At 42.9% G+C, this 18,549-nt stretch overlaps 1 protein-coding gene across 2 annotated transcripts in view; it reads left to right on the top strand.

Annotated features, from left to right (window-relative positions):
- nova1 (NOVA alternative splicing regulator 1) overlaps window positions 1–18,549 on the top strand; it is a 74,711-nt gene that overhangs the window by 35,262 nt on the left and 20,900 nt on the right. The window contains exons 2-3 of one of the 2 annotated variants that reach the window (XM_071359251.1): window positions 3,659–3,731; window positions 10,122–10,265. In XM_071359251.1, the coding sequence (XP_071215352.1) occupies window positions 3,722–3,731; window positions 10,122–10,265 (154 nt within the window). In that variant the 5' untranslated portion in view covers window positions 3,659–3,721. Of the gene's footprint in view, window positions 1–3,658; window positions 3,732–6,528; window positions 7,118–10,121; window positions 10,266–18,549 lie in introns of those variants that run through there. The other variant, XM_071359326.1, reaches the window with a different exon arrangement.

An 18,549-nucleotide genomic window follows, 5' to 3' on the forward strand; every position in this document is an offset into this window, starting at 1 on the left:
GAGAAACAGACGCCTCACAAGTCCTCAACTGGCAGCTTCATTAAATAGTACCCGCAAAACACCAGTCTCAACGTCAACAGTGAAGAGGCGACTCCGGGATGCTGGCCTTCTAGCCAGAGATCCTCTGTCCAGTGTCTGTGTTCTTTTGACCATCTTAATCTTTTATTTTTATTGGACAGTCTGAGATATGTCTTTTTCTTTGCAACTCTGCCAAGGTCAGCATCCCGGGGTCGCCTCTTCACTGTTGACGTTGAGACTGGTGTTTTGCTGGTACTTTTCAATGAAGTTGCCAGTTGAGGACTTGTGAGGCGTCTGTTTCTCAAACTAGACACTCTAATGTACTTGTCCTCTTGCTCAGTTGTGCACCGGGGCCTCCCACTCCTCTTTCTATTCTGGTTAGAGCCAGATTGCGCTGTTCTGTGAAGGGAGTAGTACACAGCGTTGTACGAGATCTTCAGTTTCTTGGCAATTTCTCGCATGGAATAGCCTTAATTTCTCAGAACAAGAATAGACTGACGAGTTTCAGAAGAAAGGTCTTTGTTTCTGGCCATTTTGAGCCTGTAATCGAACCCACAAATGCTGATGCTCCAGATACTCAACTAGTCTAAAGAAGGCCAGTTTTATTGCTTCTTTAATTAGTCAGCACTACAGTTTTCAGCTGTGCGAACATAATTGCAAAAGGGTTTTCTAATGATCAATTAGCCTTTCAAAATGATAAACTTTGATTAGCTAACACAACGTGCCATTGGAACACAGGAGTGATGGTTGCTGTTAACGGGCTTCTGTACGCCTATGTAGATATTCCATAAATGATGTAGTCATTTACAACATCAACAATGTCTACACTTTATTTCTGATCAATTTGATGTTATTTTAATGGACAAAAAAGTAGATTTTCTTTCAAAAACAAGGACATTTCTAAATGACCCCAAACTTTTGAACGGTAGTGTATATAAACTCAGCAAAAAAAGAAACGTCCCTTTTTCAGGACCCTGTCTTTCAAAGATAATTCGTAAAAATCCAAATAACTTCACAGATCTTCATTATAAAGAGTTTAAACACTGATTCTCATAAACAATTAATGAACATGCACCTGTGGAACGGTCGTTAAGACACTAACAGCTTACAGACGGCAGGCAATTAAGGTCACAGTTATGAAAAGTAAGGACACTAAAGATGCCTTTCTACTGACTCTGGAAAAACACCAAAAGAAAGATGGCCAGGGTCCCTGCTCATCTGCGTGAGCGTACCTTAGGCATGCTGCAAGGAGGCATGAGGGCTGCAGATGTGGCCAGGGCAATAAATTGCAATGTCCGTACTGTGAGATGCCTAAGACAGTGCTACAGGGAGACAGGACGGACAGCTGATCGTCCTCACAGTTGCAGACTACATTAAACAACACCTGCACAGGATCGGTACATCCAAACATCACACATACGGGACAGCTAACATTAGCTAGCTAACTTTAATTTGGGGTGTTTGGTTTAGATATGTAATTTAGCTAGCTAGCTAGCCAGCTAAACAATGACCATAATCCCAATCCGTAGAGTACTAGCAATACAAACCGATTGCTAAGCTAAGGACCCTGGGACTAAACACCTCTTTCTGCAACTGGATCCTGGGCATCCAGACGGCCCGCCAGAGGTGGTAAGGGTAGGTAACAACACATCTGCGACACTTATCCTCAACACGGGGGCCCCCCAGGGGTGCGTGCTCAGTCCCCTCCTGTACTCCCTGTTCACTCATGACTGCACGGCCAGGCACGACTCCAACACCATCATCAAGTTTGCCGATGACACAACAGTGAGACGACGATGAGACAGCATATAGGGAGGCGGTCAGAGACCTGGCCGTTTGGTGCCAGGACAACAACCTCTCCCTCAACGTGATCAAGACAAATGAGATGATTGTGGACTACAGGAAAAGGAGGACTGAGCACGCCCCCATTCTCATTGATGGGTTTGTAGTGGAGCAGGTTGAGAGCTTCAAGTTCCTTGGTGTTCACATCATCATGCTCCAAACACACTAAGACAGTCGTAATGAGGGCACAACAAAGCATATTCCCCCTCAGGAGACTGAAAAGATTTGGCATGGGTCCTCAGATCCTCAAAAGGTTTTACAGCTGCACCATCGAGAGCATCCTGACGGGTTTGTTGGAGGGCATAGCGGGATTTCTTATAAGCTCCCAGGTTAGAGTCCCGCTTCTTGAAAGCAGCAGCTCTACCCTTTAGCTCAGTGCGAATGTTGCCTGTAATCCATGGCTTCTGGTTGGGGTATGTACGTACAGTCACTGTGGGGATGACGTCCTCGATGCACTTATTGATAAAGCCAGTGACTGATGTGGTGTACTCCATGCCTTCGGAAGTATCCCGGAACATATTCCAGTCTGTGCTAGCAAAACAGTCCTGTAGTTTAGCATCTGCTTCATCTTACCACTTTTTATAGACCGAGTCATTGGTGTTTCCTGCTTTCATTTTTGCTTGTAAGCAGGAATCAGGAGGATCTTAGCTATATGCAGGTAGCCTATAGCTTTGCCAAATGGAGGTCAAGGGAGAGCTTTGTACGTGTCTCTGTGTGTGGAGTAATGGTGGTATAGAATTTATTTCCTTCTGGTTGCACATTTAACATGCTGATAGAAATTTGGTAAAATGGATTTAAGTTTCCCCTGCATTAAAGTCCCCGGCCACTAGGAGCGCTGCCTCTGGATGAGCGTTTTTCTTTTTGCTTATGGCGGAATACAGCTCATTGAGTGTGGTTTTAGTGCCAGCATCGGTCTGTGATGGTATGTAGACAGCTACGAAAAATACAGATGAAAACTCTTAAGTCGATAGTGTGGTCTACAGTTTATCATGAGATACTCTACCTCAGGCAAGCAAAACCTTGAGACTTCCTTAGATATCGTGCACCAGCTGTTGTTTTACATATATGCATAGGCCCCCGCCCCATGTCTTACCAGAGGCTGCTGTTCTATCCTGCCGATAGAGTGTATAACCCGCCAGCTGTATGTTCTTAATGTCGTCATTCAGCCACAACTCAGTGAAACACATTTTCACGCTTGTTTGTAAATACTAGTGCTGAGCGATTAACTCAAATGTTGGTTATTTTTGGGGTTTTTAAACAACTAATTGACTGATGTTGGTTCAATTATTTGAATTCCATTTAGTTTTTTTTTCTTTTTCTGTGAGCTCAATGTGCAGGTTCAGTGGAGATAAATCAGATCAAGCCTGAACTGTGCGATGTAGTAGGGAGTTGTAGTTTCCAAAAGGCCAATATTCTACATAGTTTAGTGTAGAAAATTGAGTAAATAACTACAATGACCATAATCAATTGTGCGCTTACTTAAACTTGTCCGGTCTGTATGGAGCAGACATGGAGAGAAGAGAGAAGATGCACATCGAGAGGGATTAGAAACAGTTGCTTCGCGAGCCTGAAAATACATAATCTAAGTGATTGATAGTTGGTATTCAGTAGTCATAAAAGTATGCTTTCTAATCCCTCTCGATGTGCGTGTTCTCTCTTCTCTCCATGTCTGCTCCGTACAGAATGAAATGTGTAACAACACAGTGGCTCTTAAATGTATTTGTGTCACAGAAATGTAACACAAACAATATCATACACAATAACTAATGTAATTTCTATATTGTTTTGTCTTTCTAAGGTCCTGTGGAAAAACATAATAATCTACTTAAAGAAGACAAGTGCTGTTGCTCGTAGGGAGCGTATGAAGACTGGTAAGACCAGAGATAGATGAGCTGGGGTACTTGTTGACCTGGATCATTGATAGCCAGCAAATGGTCATCATGGTATACCCCATGATGACCATTTGGACAGTTCAAATGGGAGACCGTTCCAATCCTCGCAAATCATGGTAAACACTACTTGTTGACCTGGATCATTGATAGCCAGCAACCCCTGGAAGGTGTCCCCCATGATGACCATTTAGACAGTTCAGATGGGGGACCGTTCCAATCCTCATTTGGTAGGACACATTTATTCAACATGTGCCATCCCCAGACTGCAGGGAATATATAATGTTGTCAATCATCTCTTGCACTCCCATAATAAAAAAGTATGTGATTAACTCAACTTGAAGAAATAATGTTCTCTAATGCAGCAATGTAATCATTTTCTAGAGGTAGATGATCACCATAGCTTGGAGGGAACTTGTCTTAACAGGATGAACGTTGTGTCACAAATCATGTCCTTTCGTTTCTTTTCATCCTTATCCAATATGCTTGAAAATATGAAGAGTGGTACTCAGTGATGTGTTGTGTTGGATTTGCCCCAAATAACTATTTGTATTCAGGACATAGTTAATTTATTTGCCAATTTGTTTGCAGTTTTACTTTTGTCTCTTTTTGCAAACAGGATTCAAATTTAGGAATATTTGTATTCTGTACAGGCTTCCTTCTTTTCACTCTGTTATTTAGGTTAGTATGGTGGAGTAACTACAATGTTGTTGATCCATCCTCAGTTTCCTATCACAGCCATTAAACTTTGTAACTGTTTTAAAGTCACCATTGGTCTCATGGTGAAATCCCTGAGTTGTTTCGTTACTCTCCGGCAACTGAGTTAGGAAGGGGAAGGAAAGGGAAAGGGGGATACCTAGTCAGTTGTACAACTGAATGCATTCAACTGAAATGTGTCTTCCACATTTAAGGATGCCTGTATCTTTGTAGTGACTGGGTGTATTGATACACCATCCAAAGTGTAATTATTAATTACACCAAGCTCAAAGGGATATTCAATGTCTGCTTTAAAAAAATGCTTTTACCCATCTACCAGTAGGTGCCCTTCTTTGTGAGGCATTGGAAAACCTCCCTGTTTGAAATTCACTGCTTGACTGAGGGACCTTAGAATTATATGTATGTGTGGGGTACAGAGATGACGTAGTCATTCAAAAATCATGTTAAACACTATTATTGTACACAGAGTGAATCCATGCAACTTATGAAGCACATTTGTACTCCTGAACTTATTTGGCTTGCCATAACACATGGGTTTTTATTTTATTTAACTAGGCAAGTCAGTTAAGAACAAATTCTTATTTACAATGACAGCCTAGGAACAGTGGGTTAACTGATCTAGCAACCTTTCGGTTACTGCCCCAACACTAACCACTAGGCTACCTGCCGCCCCAGGTTGAATACTTATTAACTGAAGACATTTCAGCTTTAAATTTTTTATTAATTTGTACAAATCTCTAAAACATAATTCCACCTTGACATTATGGGGTAGCCAGTGTGTAGCCAGTGACACAAAATCTGAATTTAATCAATTTTAAATTTGGGCTATAACAACAACATTTGGAAAAAGTGAGGGGGTGTGAATACTTTCTGAGGACACCGTATATAATACATATGTAATAAGTATTTTTCTGGTGACACTGCTTGATGATCCTCAGCCATCATGGTCATTACATTACAAATTGTGTCTGATATTGATTACATCATTCCTGTTGATCATTAACATGACTGGCAGTTACCATAACAAAGGAGTACGGCTCTGCTGTTTTTTTACTGCCGTGTGCCTATTGTGCATTTAGGATTGCTGGCGAATTACTGCCCAACTCGAGGAAGAGGTAGCCTATTGCTTCTTTTATCAGCAACACCCCTCTCCTCTTTCATTCATCGCTCATGCTAATTTAGCCTGTAATTTCCCATGTCCCGAGCCCCTTTTACTGGCCTGGGTGCCTTTCCTAAGCCTGTGTAGTTGAAGGATTATGTATGATATGGTAATGTTGCTAATGGAAAGGTTGGCACAGGAATGTGAGCTGGTGATTTTTTTGTGAGAAGGACACAGGTGCCCTTGCAGAGAGATGTGACGTGAGCAGACTATGAATTTGCCAGGTGGCAGAGGAAGAGAGGAGGGAGCCTACAGAGAGACAATGCTTATGTACACAAGTGAGTCCGGGTGACACAGTGAACGGTTCATCGGTAGAATTTACAGTAAGACGTTTGCCCAGATGCTTATGTGCCTCAGTTATTACTTCAGTTTGCTCTGTGATTTAAATACATTGGAAATTAATCTAGAAAAGGAACAAAGAGACTATGAAAATGGTACTAGTGTTTCTAGAGGTTCCCTGGAAATTACTATTGAGCGGAGCCAACCCCCCTCCCCTCACACACACAGACTCTCTCTCACATAGATACACAAAGACACACACACAAAGACACACACACACACACACACACACACACACACACACACACACACACACACACACACACACACACACACACACACACACACACACACACACGTAGGATACCTCGCTCTATAGTCTACAAGATTTATAGACGTAGTGATTGGCTTCGTTGCCCCCCACCCCTTCCCCCCTCCACCATTCTGCGGCACTGCCATTTGCAGTGGTTGATGAGGGCCCCCCTCCCACTCAAACATGGCCGTTTGAGGGAAGAGGGGTGGATGAGATGGGGTGTACGGCACACACTATCAGATCAGTCCTCTCCTCCTCCACTCACCGCATCCACACACCTTTTCAGCCATCGCTCAAGGTCACCCCACGTTCTCTCCAATGAAACGCACAAACCAGTTTGTCATTTTCACGGAAAAAGAAAGTGAATGGGTTGCTATGCTTTATAGTGCTGCGTCAAAAGAGGCGGAGTGTGGAAGAAAATATATTTTTTCGGGGACAGGCATTGTGGGGGGTGGTTGGGGAATGACGTGCTAGGGAGGAGACTGCCGATTGGCCAGGGCAGGTGTCAGTCGCCACGCTGCTGCAGACGGACAGGCCACTCGATGAATATGGATGAGAGCAGTGAAAAGGGTGATGCGGCAGGGAAGACCCCCCCCTTCAAACCGGTGCAGGCTTGAACAATGCGTGGCGTCTTTCACTGAAAATACTGAGAGCCTGCATTAGCATTTTCTCATACAATTGAGGCTCTGGCCAGCTGCAGGCATGGCTTGGATGTTGCGGTGAAATCTTTTTTTTGCACCCACTGATGTATTAGACCTCTGTGAAAAAGGTTGACTGGCCGCATTCCTCAACGCCACCATTGCACCTATGACTAGCCTAACGTTAAGGTACCCTTACAAGATTGTACCCCGGTATTGATGGCGATCTGACAGAGGATTTTACCAGCAGATCTCAGAATGGGTAAGAGCCAAACTGTTTTTGTCATGACTTGTTGAATTCATTTATCACACTCAACTCTTTATACTTGACTACGTAAAATCTATTCTGCTCATTATTGCCCATTTTGTTCCATCGTTCTTGCTGCCTGTCAGCGCCAGGTTGGTCCATTGACATGCAGAGTGGGTATTTGGAGGGAGTGGGGGGTGGTCACAAGGCATTTCCTCCTGACCCACCCCCCTTGAGTGACTTCACTAAACACGTTTGGCTCAGTGTCCGTGTCTCTCCTTCAAGCCATCCCTCCAGTATTGGATGCATGGGGTTTGAACTCAACAGCCCCGACTGGCTTAGCTTCCCAACCTGCCCCATACTGCTCCCATTCCCCTGACGGATTGCAGCAACAGATTGCCATGTTTACTCTACTACATGACGCCATTGAAACCTGTTAGTGTGATTTTTCAGACGCTAGGACGAAATTAATTATTGACTAATGACTGCAAACGCTACCTGTGAGGGCAATGGAGTGAATCTCAATGGCATGCTCTCCCCTGCTGGGTTCACCCTGGTTTTAAGACACATAGAAACGGGAACTTGTGCACCCCTGCCAACACAGGTCTAATAGAGGACATTTCCATTCCTATTGTTCAGTTTATCCTGTGTGGAGAGTTGTAATAACATGTGTCCTCTGACTGACAGTAGAAAAGTCTGTACTTCCATGAAGACAATGTCAATGTCTAAGCCATGGTTTTTACTTTTTCATCAAGGTCATCTATTCTTTTTTTTTCCTGGAAGGGAAAACTTTTTTCTCTGAAAGGGGAAGATTAATGGAGTAGAAAGCAGAAATCCAAGCAGAAAAAGTGCCTTGGCTAAAGGAGTATGGTTTGTGTCAGATTGTCATAATGGTTTCTCTCCGATTGATAGAGGACTAATGGATGTTCTCAGAAAGGCTCTATCATTCATCGGTGTGATTTACAATATAAATGTGTTGACGGACTAGACATGTGAAGGTGGTGTGAATTTTCATATAAATGTTGGTTCTAGTAGACTAATGTGTGACCAGTAAGGAAGGTCCTTTAGTCCGAGTTAACAGAATTGACTTTGGATTTTAGATATCAACGTGTCATGACTTTATTGAGAGACCTATCAAAATCCAAATGGAACATGAGGGGCATGTTAAAAGAATCAGTAGAGAGTTGACACGTAGAGTGACTGAAATCCCTAGATGTCACAGTGCCACATTCATTGTGATCAGGATCTAATGAGCCCATTTAAGAGGCAAACAGAAGGTCAGTCTTAGAACAGTGACATCGATGTGTGCAGACCTCCATCCATCCATCTTCCCTGGACGAGCCTGCAAATCCATCCCCCTGCATGAAGCTATACAACGACGACACAGGCAAACACGCATCTTGGCGTTGTCAACCAAAATCACCATTAAAACGAACAACTACGGTTTGATATCGTCATTATCTTTTTTGTGTGCTGGTCTGTATTAAAAAGACGTTTGTATACTGATATAAACACTTCTTTGAATGTACGTTCTTGACAGAGTGACGTCACCCTTGCTGATGAAGCATTGAAGAAGTCCCAAATTGGAGTCATTCATTGAAAAAGGAATGTTAAAACTAGTAGTTGATATCTGAAAACCATACTAGATACTTTTTGGGTCATACCAGCACAGATGATTGAAGAATTATTTAGGCTATTATTATCTAATTGATTTCTGGGGTGACATTGAGTACTCATTTTTCTCACAGGTTCATATATTGATCGCATGTCTGTCTCCCATGTTGATTACTTATGTCTGGAATAGCACAACCAGGTGTTGGTTGGTACAGAGACGGAAGAGGAAGTGAGACATCCCAGTCGCAATCTTTTTCTGGTTAATCTACAGTTAATGAACTAAGCAGACCAGAACCAGCTGCTATTGCATTGGTATCTATGGGAGAGCCATCCCTTAAGCAGACCGGACCTCTGACCAATCCACCATCTTTGGGTTGGTATTCGCAGTAATTGGCACAGAGTCCAATCCCAACATTGGGTTGATTGCTCTACCCAATTGCTACCCAATCTGGATTTGTTTGGAGTGACACACACTGCTCACCTGGGTGATGATTAAATCTTCTTGATTAGCCAGTATGTGGAGTGGAACATTCTCGATTAAAAGGATGAAGAACAGAAGGTTTGATCTGTGAATTCTTTGAGCTGACATGATATCAATCACTGACTGATACAAGACAGTGTTGTAAGCCACTGAACCCCCTTTTCAACGGGAGGAGATTGAGTCTGTCTTTTTGGCAGTATCCAATTTGAACAAATCAGAGGGATTTTGTTTCCTTATGCTAGCATCTCTAACAGTTATTACTCTGGATCACAATTGGTTGGATTTCATGCACCGCAAGCATATGTTTCGACATAGTCCTGTGTGAGTAATAGTCTGAGTAATGTTAATACATCCTATAATTCTCACCATTCCGATGATGTTTATGCTGCCCTTTGTCTCTCGGATTGAGATTATAATTATTTTTTTTTACATTGTAGGACTTGGCTTGGATTGAACCATGAATTAGATATTTTGTCAGAAGATTCTGATAAATGATACTAAAACTCATTGAAAACAGTTAAAATTAGACCTCTGCAAACTGGAAAGGAGGTCAGCATTTACTCCACAGGAAATCTGGGACAGAACACAGAACGTGTCACCAAACTCTGATGAAATATGGGACTAGAGGCTACAAAAGAATCACACTCCGAAATGAAAAATACCTTTAGATACCTTCCTACCAAAGTGTCAGTCTGACAAGAATATATGTGGCTAGCTACCTATTCAACTGTTTGCATCTGATCTGACGCTTACATGTTCCTATTGAGAATGATTGAATGGAGCCAGTGTGAATGGAGCCAGAGGCATGTATCAGCTGAGGTGTCTGGGTTACTTGCAGTATGGTGTATGTGTGTAGACTACAGCTTCTTTACTAGCTCTGAACCTCTCCTGCCTGTTCGTCTCTCTCTCTCTATGTCCTTCCAGAGGAGGGTGAGTACTTCCTGAAGGTGCTGATCCCCAGCTATGCGGCCGGCTCCATAATTGGCAAAGGCGGCCAGACCATCGTACAGCTGCAGAAAGAGACGGGCGCCACCATCAAGCTGTCCAAATCCAAAGACTTCTACCCAGGTAATTGGATCCCACTTTGTCCCTGATCAAATTTTCCAAATATAAAGGCATACACCCAAGTAAGAGCCCCCAAAATCATCGGACTCTCTCAATTCAAGTTCAGTACAAGACGTTATTTGTTGGTTACGCTGCAGTTTGAATTCCAACTGGGGAGCCCAATGAGTTTGATCCAGCCTTCCAAATGCACAGTATTTTTACCCAGACAAAAGACCTATTCAGATGCTACAGCTGCTTCTGACTCAGGAATAGCATTTTTAGATACAAGCAATTGCTCTTTCAATTTGGCTGTGCTCTTAGCAGGGAGCTGATCCAATTTCTGTGAAAAGTCTGTAGTCCCCAGAAGTACTATCATTCTTCATTCTGCTACAATGCAAAGACTGCATTTAATCAATTCCCCGCTTAGCTGCCTGGCTGCCATTTTACTCCAAGATGGAGAGAGCACATTATCCAATGTCGAGGACATGTAAGGTACACTGAAAGCAGTAGTCTCCCAATAGGGCCTTGTTCTTAAAAACATGTCAACATGGAAAAAGATGCTCATGTTTTCCCAATGACCCCACACTGATGGAGGTCACTGCACTCTCTGGTTGGTGCTGAAGCATCTTGTCTTCGGAGCAGGAAATGTGAGAGCCGCAGTAAAGTGTATGCGCTTGTCCTTCATGGCTGAGTAAGCTTCAACCTTCTGGAAAATAACAGGTGTCGGGCGGCTCGCTGTTGATTAAGATTAAGATTACTTTATTAGCCAATTGCACACAAATTTGACTTCCGCTTTTAACCCAACCCCTCCGAAAGACACACATACAGGTTTATGGAGAGGTGCAGGGGGCTGCCACACTGGGGACCTGTTGTTGTGGGGGGTTATGTGCCTTGCTCAAGGGCACAACAGCAGGTAATGGCATCTAGGAATTGATACCAGCAACCTTCCAGTTGCCAGGTCACTTCCAGACAGATTTTTTCTTGTCGGACACTGGATTAGAACTGGCAACACTGCAGTTGCTGGCTCACCTCTCTAACTGATTGAACAAAAATGGCAATATGGCTCAAATATGGGCTATGTTCTGACACGCGGAAGTTGTGATATACTGCACTTGGACTAAACCTTGGCAAAATATTAGGTCACACTTTATTTGGATAGTCCATCTGTAGATGCTCTACAGATTGTCATACTCTCAACAAACTATTTGTTGATAAGCAACTGCTTGCTAAGGTTAGGGTTAGGTTTAGAATAAGGGCTAGGGTTAGGGTTAAGTTTAGGGTTAGGATAAGGGTTAAGGTTAGTGTTAGTAGATAGTTAAATTGAACGTTACTGATAGTCTGTAGAGCATCTACAGATTGACTATCCATATATAAAGTGTTACCAATAATTATTGAACCTTGGCAAGAATAGAAGTACAATAATATTTCCTTTTTAGGGTATCTCCTATTCCCACTACTGCACTATCTGAAATACTGGATTCATCGATCGTCACCATGACACGCTGAAAATGAACTATAGTAATGGCTTACTTTTGCATACAATGTAGCAGCACTACTTTGTAGTGTTGTCACGATATCAGAATTTTGACTTTGATATCGATACCAGGTTCAGCATCACAAAGCTCGATACCAAAACTATAGCAAAACGATACCAAGGGAAAAAAGAAGGTGTATTAGCCAGTTACAGAATGGCACTCGATCCAGACAGTTCTTTTGAGTTCAATATCATAACATTTGAAATTGTAGATGTTTGAATGGATGCATTAAGAAAACAATTATACAAGCATGCAATTTATTTGAAAGGTCAATCTCTAGTCTATTGATAAACTGGGTGAATCAAGATGTAGCCTAGGCCTATTAACAATACAGGTGAATACATATTCAATAGGAGTGTGTGCATGCAATGAGTTATTGAGCTTGTTTTGGCTGAATTCATGGGGCTACAGATGAAAAACAATGTTTACCTTCCATTTGGGGCTTATTTTATTATTTGCATAGAAGAAGCAATCTCTTCTTTTGTAAAAGTGCGTGCTGTCTCTTTAAGACCCATGACGTCATACACACACTAAGTTCTAGGCTTGAGCAAATATGATCTTGGGAGAGATGTGAGGCAGGGGAGATGAAGTGAATGAATAAAGTTTTTGGGTGAAAATCAGCAGCATTTAGCATTTTGGTTTACATATGATTACAAGCAAGGTACTAGGATAGTCAATTGATGTTAGCTTCTGCTGTAAGCTTTCTTTTGTGAACAGAAATGATTCAATAGCAATGGTCATCGAAATTGTTAAAAGGTTTTAAAAACTATTCTAATAAATGCACATTTGAACAATGAATTAAGATACTCCAAACTTTTGGAATTTTTATAATCCAGTTTTTTGTTGTTGCATATATGAATACATTAACGCAAAGGGAGGAACAAGGCTGCAACCACCAACACTTTCTCAGTCTACCCTAACTGCAGTCACATAAACATACTTTACGATGTTTGCGAGATCATACATAATATCACTTTCATCCGAGAGCTCATTTTCGAAAGTTGCTTTCATTTCAGCACATCTAATTTATAAACATTTCAACTGTGTTAGATTATAACTTTTTCCCAATTACACAAAAAATGAACACCCATCAAAATAAAGTGATTTTTCTTCTCTTTCTTGTGATGTTTCGAGACGGTGAGTTCAATCTCCGATGAAGCGTTGACAGGTCATTACAAGCATTTCAGCGGTCGTAACGTTCATGGGGGGAAAAATTGACAGACACAAGCAAAAGTATGAAATGAGTTGCAGGAGTAAAATTAAAGCAGTCAATCCAGCGAGATTTAAGTAACAAGCGGATTTAGCGCCCCTCAAACACAGGGAATAGATGGCTAAAAGACAGATCCTCAGCTGGGCGGGGCATGCGCGTTGCTAGTTTCAAAATTGCAACATGCCATGTTGCATTATTCAAGTGTGTTAACTTCTGTGCAGCATAAGTGGTGATGCAGCCCAGACTCCCAGTGAGAGGAGTTGTTCTTCAGGACAGGCTAGAGCTAGGAATGAGGAAGTGCAACAGGCACTGTGCTTTCGTGCTATAAGAGGACAATGGCTGTGCTGATAGACAGACTTGATCCTCTCTCAACCAGTAGATGACGTGAGACACATTTGACAGAAGTACCGAAAGTGAAGAAAAAATGAAGAGGTATACCGTGCAACACGACTACTTAGTATACATTGAAAACACACTTTGAAGCAGTTGTGCTTTTGTATCCTCTTCCTCTCGCTGGGTGGTGGATGTGTTGATAGAGCACCACCTGCTCTGCCCCGCCCCATCCTCATCGTGTTGTGAGGAGTTCAGGGAGAGGGTGCTGGCAGCCATTTCATTGGGTACTGCTAGGGTCCCCAAAGTCAAATTAAACTACTACACCATCTCACACAATGGGCCGGAACTCTTCCAGAAAGTCTGCATGTATTCAATGTACACTTATATGACCAAATATACGAAGCTTTTGCACCTGTTCAAAGTTTGCAGCCGTTATTTTTTACTGAGGAATTAAAAGACGAGAAACAAAGCTAATCAATGACATTTTATTTTGACTACCTTGTTCCTCACCGCAAGTCTGTAACCTTTAATTTTCGTTCTACCTTTCGTGATTTATTCCCTACTGAACTTAGTGCAAACATGTTGTAAATTCTGCTGCAATATTTTATCAAACTTGTTTTTAATGACAAACAGGTAAATATTTACCAAATATAATAAAAAGTAACACAATAAGAATAACAATAACGAGGCTATATACAGAGGGGGTACCGGTACCGAGTCTGTGTGCGGGGGAACAGGTTAGTTGAGGTAATTTGTACATGTAGGTAGGGGTGAAGTGACTATACATAGATAATAAACAGCGAATAGCAGCAGTGTACAAAAGGGAGGGGGGGCAATGTAAATAGTCTAGTGGCGATTTTATTAATTGTTCAGCAGTCTTATGGCTTGGGGATAGAAGCTGTTGAGGAGCCTTTTGGTCCTAGACTTGGCTCTCTGGTACCGCTTGCCGTGCGGTAGCAGAGAGAACAGTCTATAACTTGGGTGACTGGAGTCTCTGACAATTTTATGGGCTTTCCTCTGACACCGCCTATTATATAGGTCCTGGATGGCAAGAAGCTTGGCCCCAGTGATGTACTGGGCCGTACGCACTACCCTCTGTAGCGCCTTGCGGTCAGATGCCGAGCAGTTGTCATACCAGGCGGGGATGCAACCAGTCAGGATGCTCTCGATGGTGCAGCTGTAGAACCTTTTGAGGATCTGGGGACCCATGCCAAATATTTTCAGTCTCCTGAGGGGGAAAAGGTTTTGTCGTGCCCTCTTCACGACTGTCTTGCTATGTTTGGACCATGATAGTTCGTTGGTGATGTGGACACCAAGGAACTTGAAACTCTCAACCCGCTCCACTACAGCCCCGTCAATGTTAATGGGGGCCAGTTCGGCCCGCCTTTTCCTGTAGTCCACGATCAGCTCCTTTCTCTTTCTCATATTGAGGGAGAGGTTGTTGTCCTGGCACCACACTGCCAGTTCTCTGACCTCCTCCCTATAGGCCGTCTCATCGTTGTCGGTGATCAGGCCTACCACTGTTGTGTCGTCAGCAAACTTAATGATGGTGTAGGAGTCAGGTTTGGCCACTCAGTCATGGGTGAACAGGGAGTACAGGAGGGGATACACCCCTGAGGGGCCTGTGTTGAGGATCAGCGTGGCAGACATGTATTTGCCTACTCTTACCACCTGGGAGCGGCCCGTCAGGAAGTCCAGGATCCAGTTGCAGAGGGAGGTGTTTAGTCCCAGAGTCCTTAGCTTAGTGATGAGCTTCGTGGGCACTGTGGTGTTGACTACAGCTCAACGTTCAATGAACAGCATTCTCACATAGGTGTTCCTTTTGTCCAGGTGGGAAAGGGTAGTGCAATCGGGATTACGTCATCTGTGGATCTGTTGGGGCGGTATGTGAATTGGAGTGGGTCTAGGGTGTCCGGGAGGATGCTGTTGATGTGAGCCATGACCAGCCTTTCAAAGCACTTCATGGCTAATGACGTGAGTGCTACGGGGCGGTAATCATTTAGGCAGGTTACCTTCGCTTCCTTGGGCACAGGGACTGTGGTGGTCTGCTTGAAACATGTAGGTATTACGGACTCCGTCAGGGAGAGTTTGAAAATGTCAGTGAAGGGACTTGACAGTTGGTCTATCTCCATTCTGTGTTGAGCTATGAGAGGCCTATGTTGACATGTCATGTTCATACCAATATGCACAGATCACCCCTTAATCTGTAACACTGCAGGTGCCTTGGCTTACCCTACCTACAGCACAACAAGGATACAGACAGACATACATTCCACGCAGCAATCTGCTAAATAGTGATAGCCCTGGTTAGAACAATCCCACCCACCTCCAGTCTCCCATCCACCAGTGTACAGTGCATTTGGAAAGTATTCAGACCCCTTGACTTTTTCCACATTTGTTACGTTACAGCCTTATTCTAAAATGGATTAAATATTTTTTTCCCTTATCAGTCTACCCACAATACCCCATAATGACAAAGCAAAAAACTGGTTTTTAGAAATCTTTACAAATGTATTAAAAATAAAAACAGAAATACCTTATTTACATAAGTATTCAGACCCTTTGCTATGAGACTCAAAATTGATCTCAGGTGCATATTGTTTCCATTGAACATCCTTGAGAGTCCACCTGTGGTCAATTCAATTGATTGGACATGATTTGGAAAGGCGCACACTGACAGTGCATGTCAGAGCAAAAACCAAGCCATGAGGTCGAAGGAATTGTCCGTAGAGCTCCGGGACAGGGATGGTGTCAAGGCACAGATCTGGGGAAGGGTGCCAAAAAATGTGGGGATCGAGGGAAAGTACAGAGAGATCATTATTGAAAGCCTGCTTCAGAGCGCTCAGGGCCTCAGACTTGGGCGAAGGTTCACGTTCCAATAGGACAATGACCCTAAGCATGCAGCCAAGACAACGCAGGAGTGGATTCTGAATGTCCTTGAATGGCCCAGCCAGAGCCTGGACTTGAACCCGATCGAACATCATTGGAGAGACCTGAAAATAGCTGTGCAGCAACGCCCTCCATTCAACCTGACAGAGCTTGAGAGGATCTCCAGAGAAGAATGGGAGAAACTCCCGAAATACATGTGTGCCAAGCTTGTAGCTTCATACCCAAGAAGACTCGAAGCTGTAATCACTGCCAAAGGTGCTTCAACAAAGTACTGAGTAAAGGGTCTGAATACTTATATAAGTGTGATCTTTAAAAAAAATATATATATATACATTTGCAAAAAAAAAAATTAAAATTGAGTTTTTGCTTTGTCATTATGGGGTATTGTGTGTAGATTGATGCGGGGGGCGCGGGACTTAATACATTTTAGAATAAGAATGTAACATAAGAACATTTTGAAAAAGTCATGGGGTCTGAATACTTTCCGAATGCATTGTAAGACATGAAACCATGAATGGGGGAAGGCCTTGATGGGAATGGGAACTGTACTACTAGGCCCTGCTGTGGTGGCCTGACATAGATGACTGGAGATAGTGAAGGGTGTGAACGATGCATGATTGTGTGTGAGGGGAGGGGAAAGGGGGGCAGTCCCAGAAATAGCCTATTTCAATCTCTCTCTCCTTGGAAGTGACTGAGCCCCAGCTGTAATCAAACTGCTCTCTCACTACGCCAATTTTCCTCTTCCCCTCTCTCTCTCCCTCCTGAGCCTGTTTTTCTCATAGCACTTGTTCTTAATAGTTTGGAAGTTTTATCCAGATTAGATGGCATTGTGCCGTCTCTACAGAGTTTTGTTTGCCTCGTAACGAACAGCCCCAGCCCCCTTTTTGTCATTCAATCACATCCTTACTTAAACCACAACTGACAGAATTAACCATACCCCAGTATTTGAACAACATACTGTTCACTCATACTGTACACACGTGCACGCATTAATGTACATACGCACAAATGTGCACACACACACACACAAATTTCACAGCAGCTGCAAATTAAGCTGAGAGTCCTTGGTAAGGGCGCAAAGAACCAACAATCCAGGCTCCCTGCTTTGTGCAGCTCGCCGTCAGCTCAGTTAGCATATAAAGTTACACACTGTGCTTCACAAACAGATAAAATAGTTATGATGTCATAGGAATGGTGCTGATTTTTTAGATTAGCCGAAAAACAGAAAGACTGACCTCACCCTGAAAAACAACACCATGTCAGTACATTTTGTGTGAGGTAGTTCGATCAAAAAGCATGTTACATAGTTAAGTAACCTCATTGAAATGCTTTGAAGACAGCCTTTTAGTATTCAGAGTGAAACGCAGATAGTTGTTACTGCTTTATAGCCCTCTGCAGTTAAAAAATTGCAGGCTTTTACTGAAGCCACTGGACTCCAAATTCAAGGTCCTACATCATTCTGCCTTTGGAACTGCTGCCCTGTGTGCCAGACCTCCCTCTAAGATTAAACATACTGTTACTCTCATTTTTATTACACACATATCAGAACCTATATGATAACTGCTCCTAATAACGCTGTCAAGTAAACCAAGCTCCCAGAGAACCTCAATCCCACCCAAATTACTTGAAAAGAAACCATTGCGGTTCTTAACCCGTCTCAGTCAATGTATGACAGCACTTTGAGGCACAGGCACAAGTATACGTAAACCCATGATGCAACCTACAGTAGTAGCCCCATAGGGACTATACTCTGTCCATGCCACACAGCATAACTACTGAAAGACAATATGGTTGAATGTCTTTACATTGGACTCTAAGATGGGAACAGTAGCAACCAGCCGGAGTTGGATCGAGTTTGAGTGAGATCCTGTCCCGTCACCAGACTGTGTGGGCTGTGTGTTTTGATAACTTTGACGGACATTTCCTGAATGTTGACAAGTTCTTCTAAGGGCAGATGTGTGTCACCCAATTCTGTAAGGGGAGATGAGCTCACATTAAAAGGAAAGGAACACAAATGGCCCGGACTGGCTAGAGTGGAGCAGTATGAACCCGCAAACGTAACAGGCCAGTCTCAACCAGCCGGTCTTCCTGATAGGAGAAAACTCGGTTAGGTTGACTCTCGCCGCTAACAGAGAACCCCCCCCCCCCCCCAGTTAAAAGGTCTTGTCACTAGTATTGAATACATTTTTCACTTATTGGATTGTTGTATTTGATCAGATTTCTGTTCACCAGCAAGTCATTTCAACAGTCGATTAATTCTTTGTAATTTAATTAATTAATTATTTTGATAGATATAACACAATGTAGTGCTTATTGTAAAGCTGGTGGTGTGAGATTGAAT

The sequence above is a fragment of the Salvelinus alpinus genome, chromosome 1 (genome assembly GCF_045679555.1).
Source record: "Salvelinus alpinus chromosome 1, SLU_Salpinus.1, whole genome shotgun sequence".
NCBI lineage: Eukaryota > Metazoa > Chordata > Actinopteri > Salmoniformes > Salmonidae > Salvelinus > Salvelinus alpinus.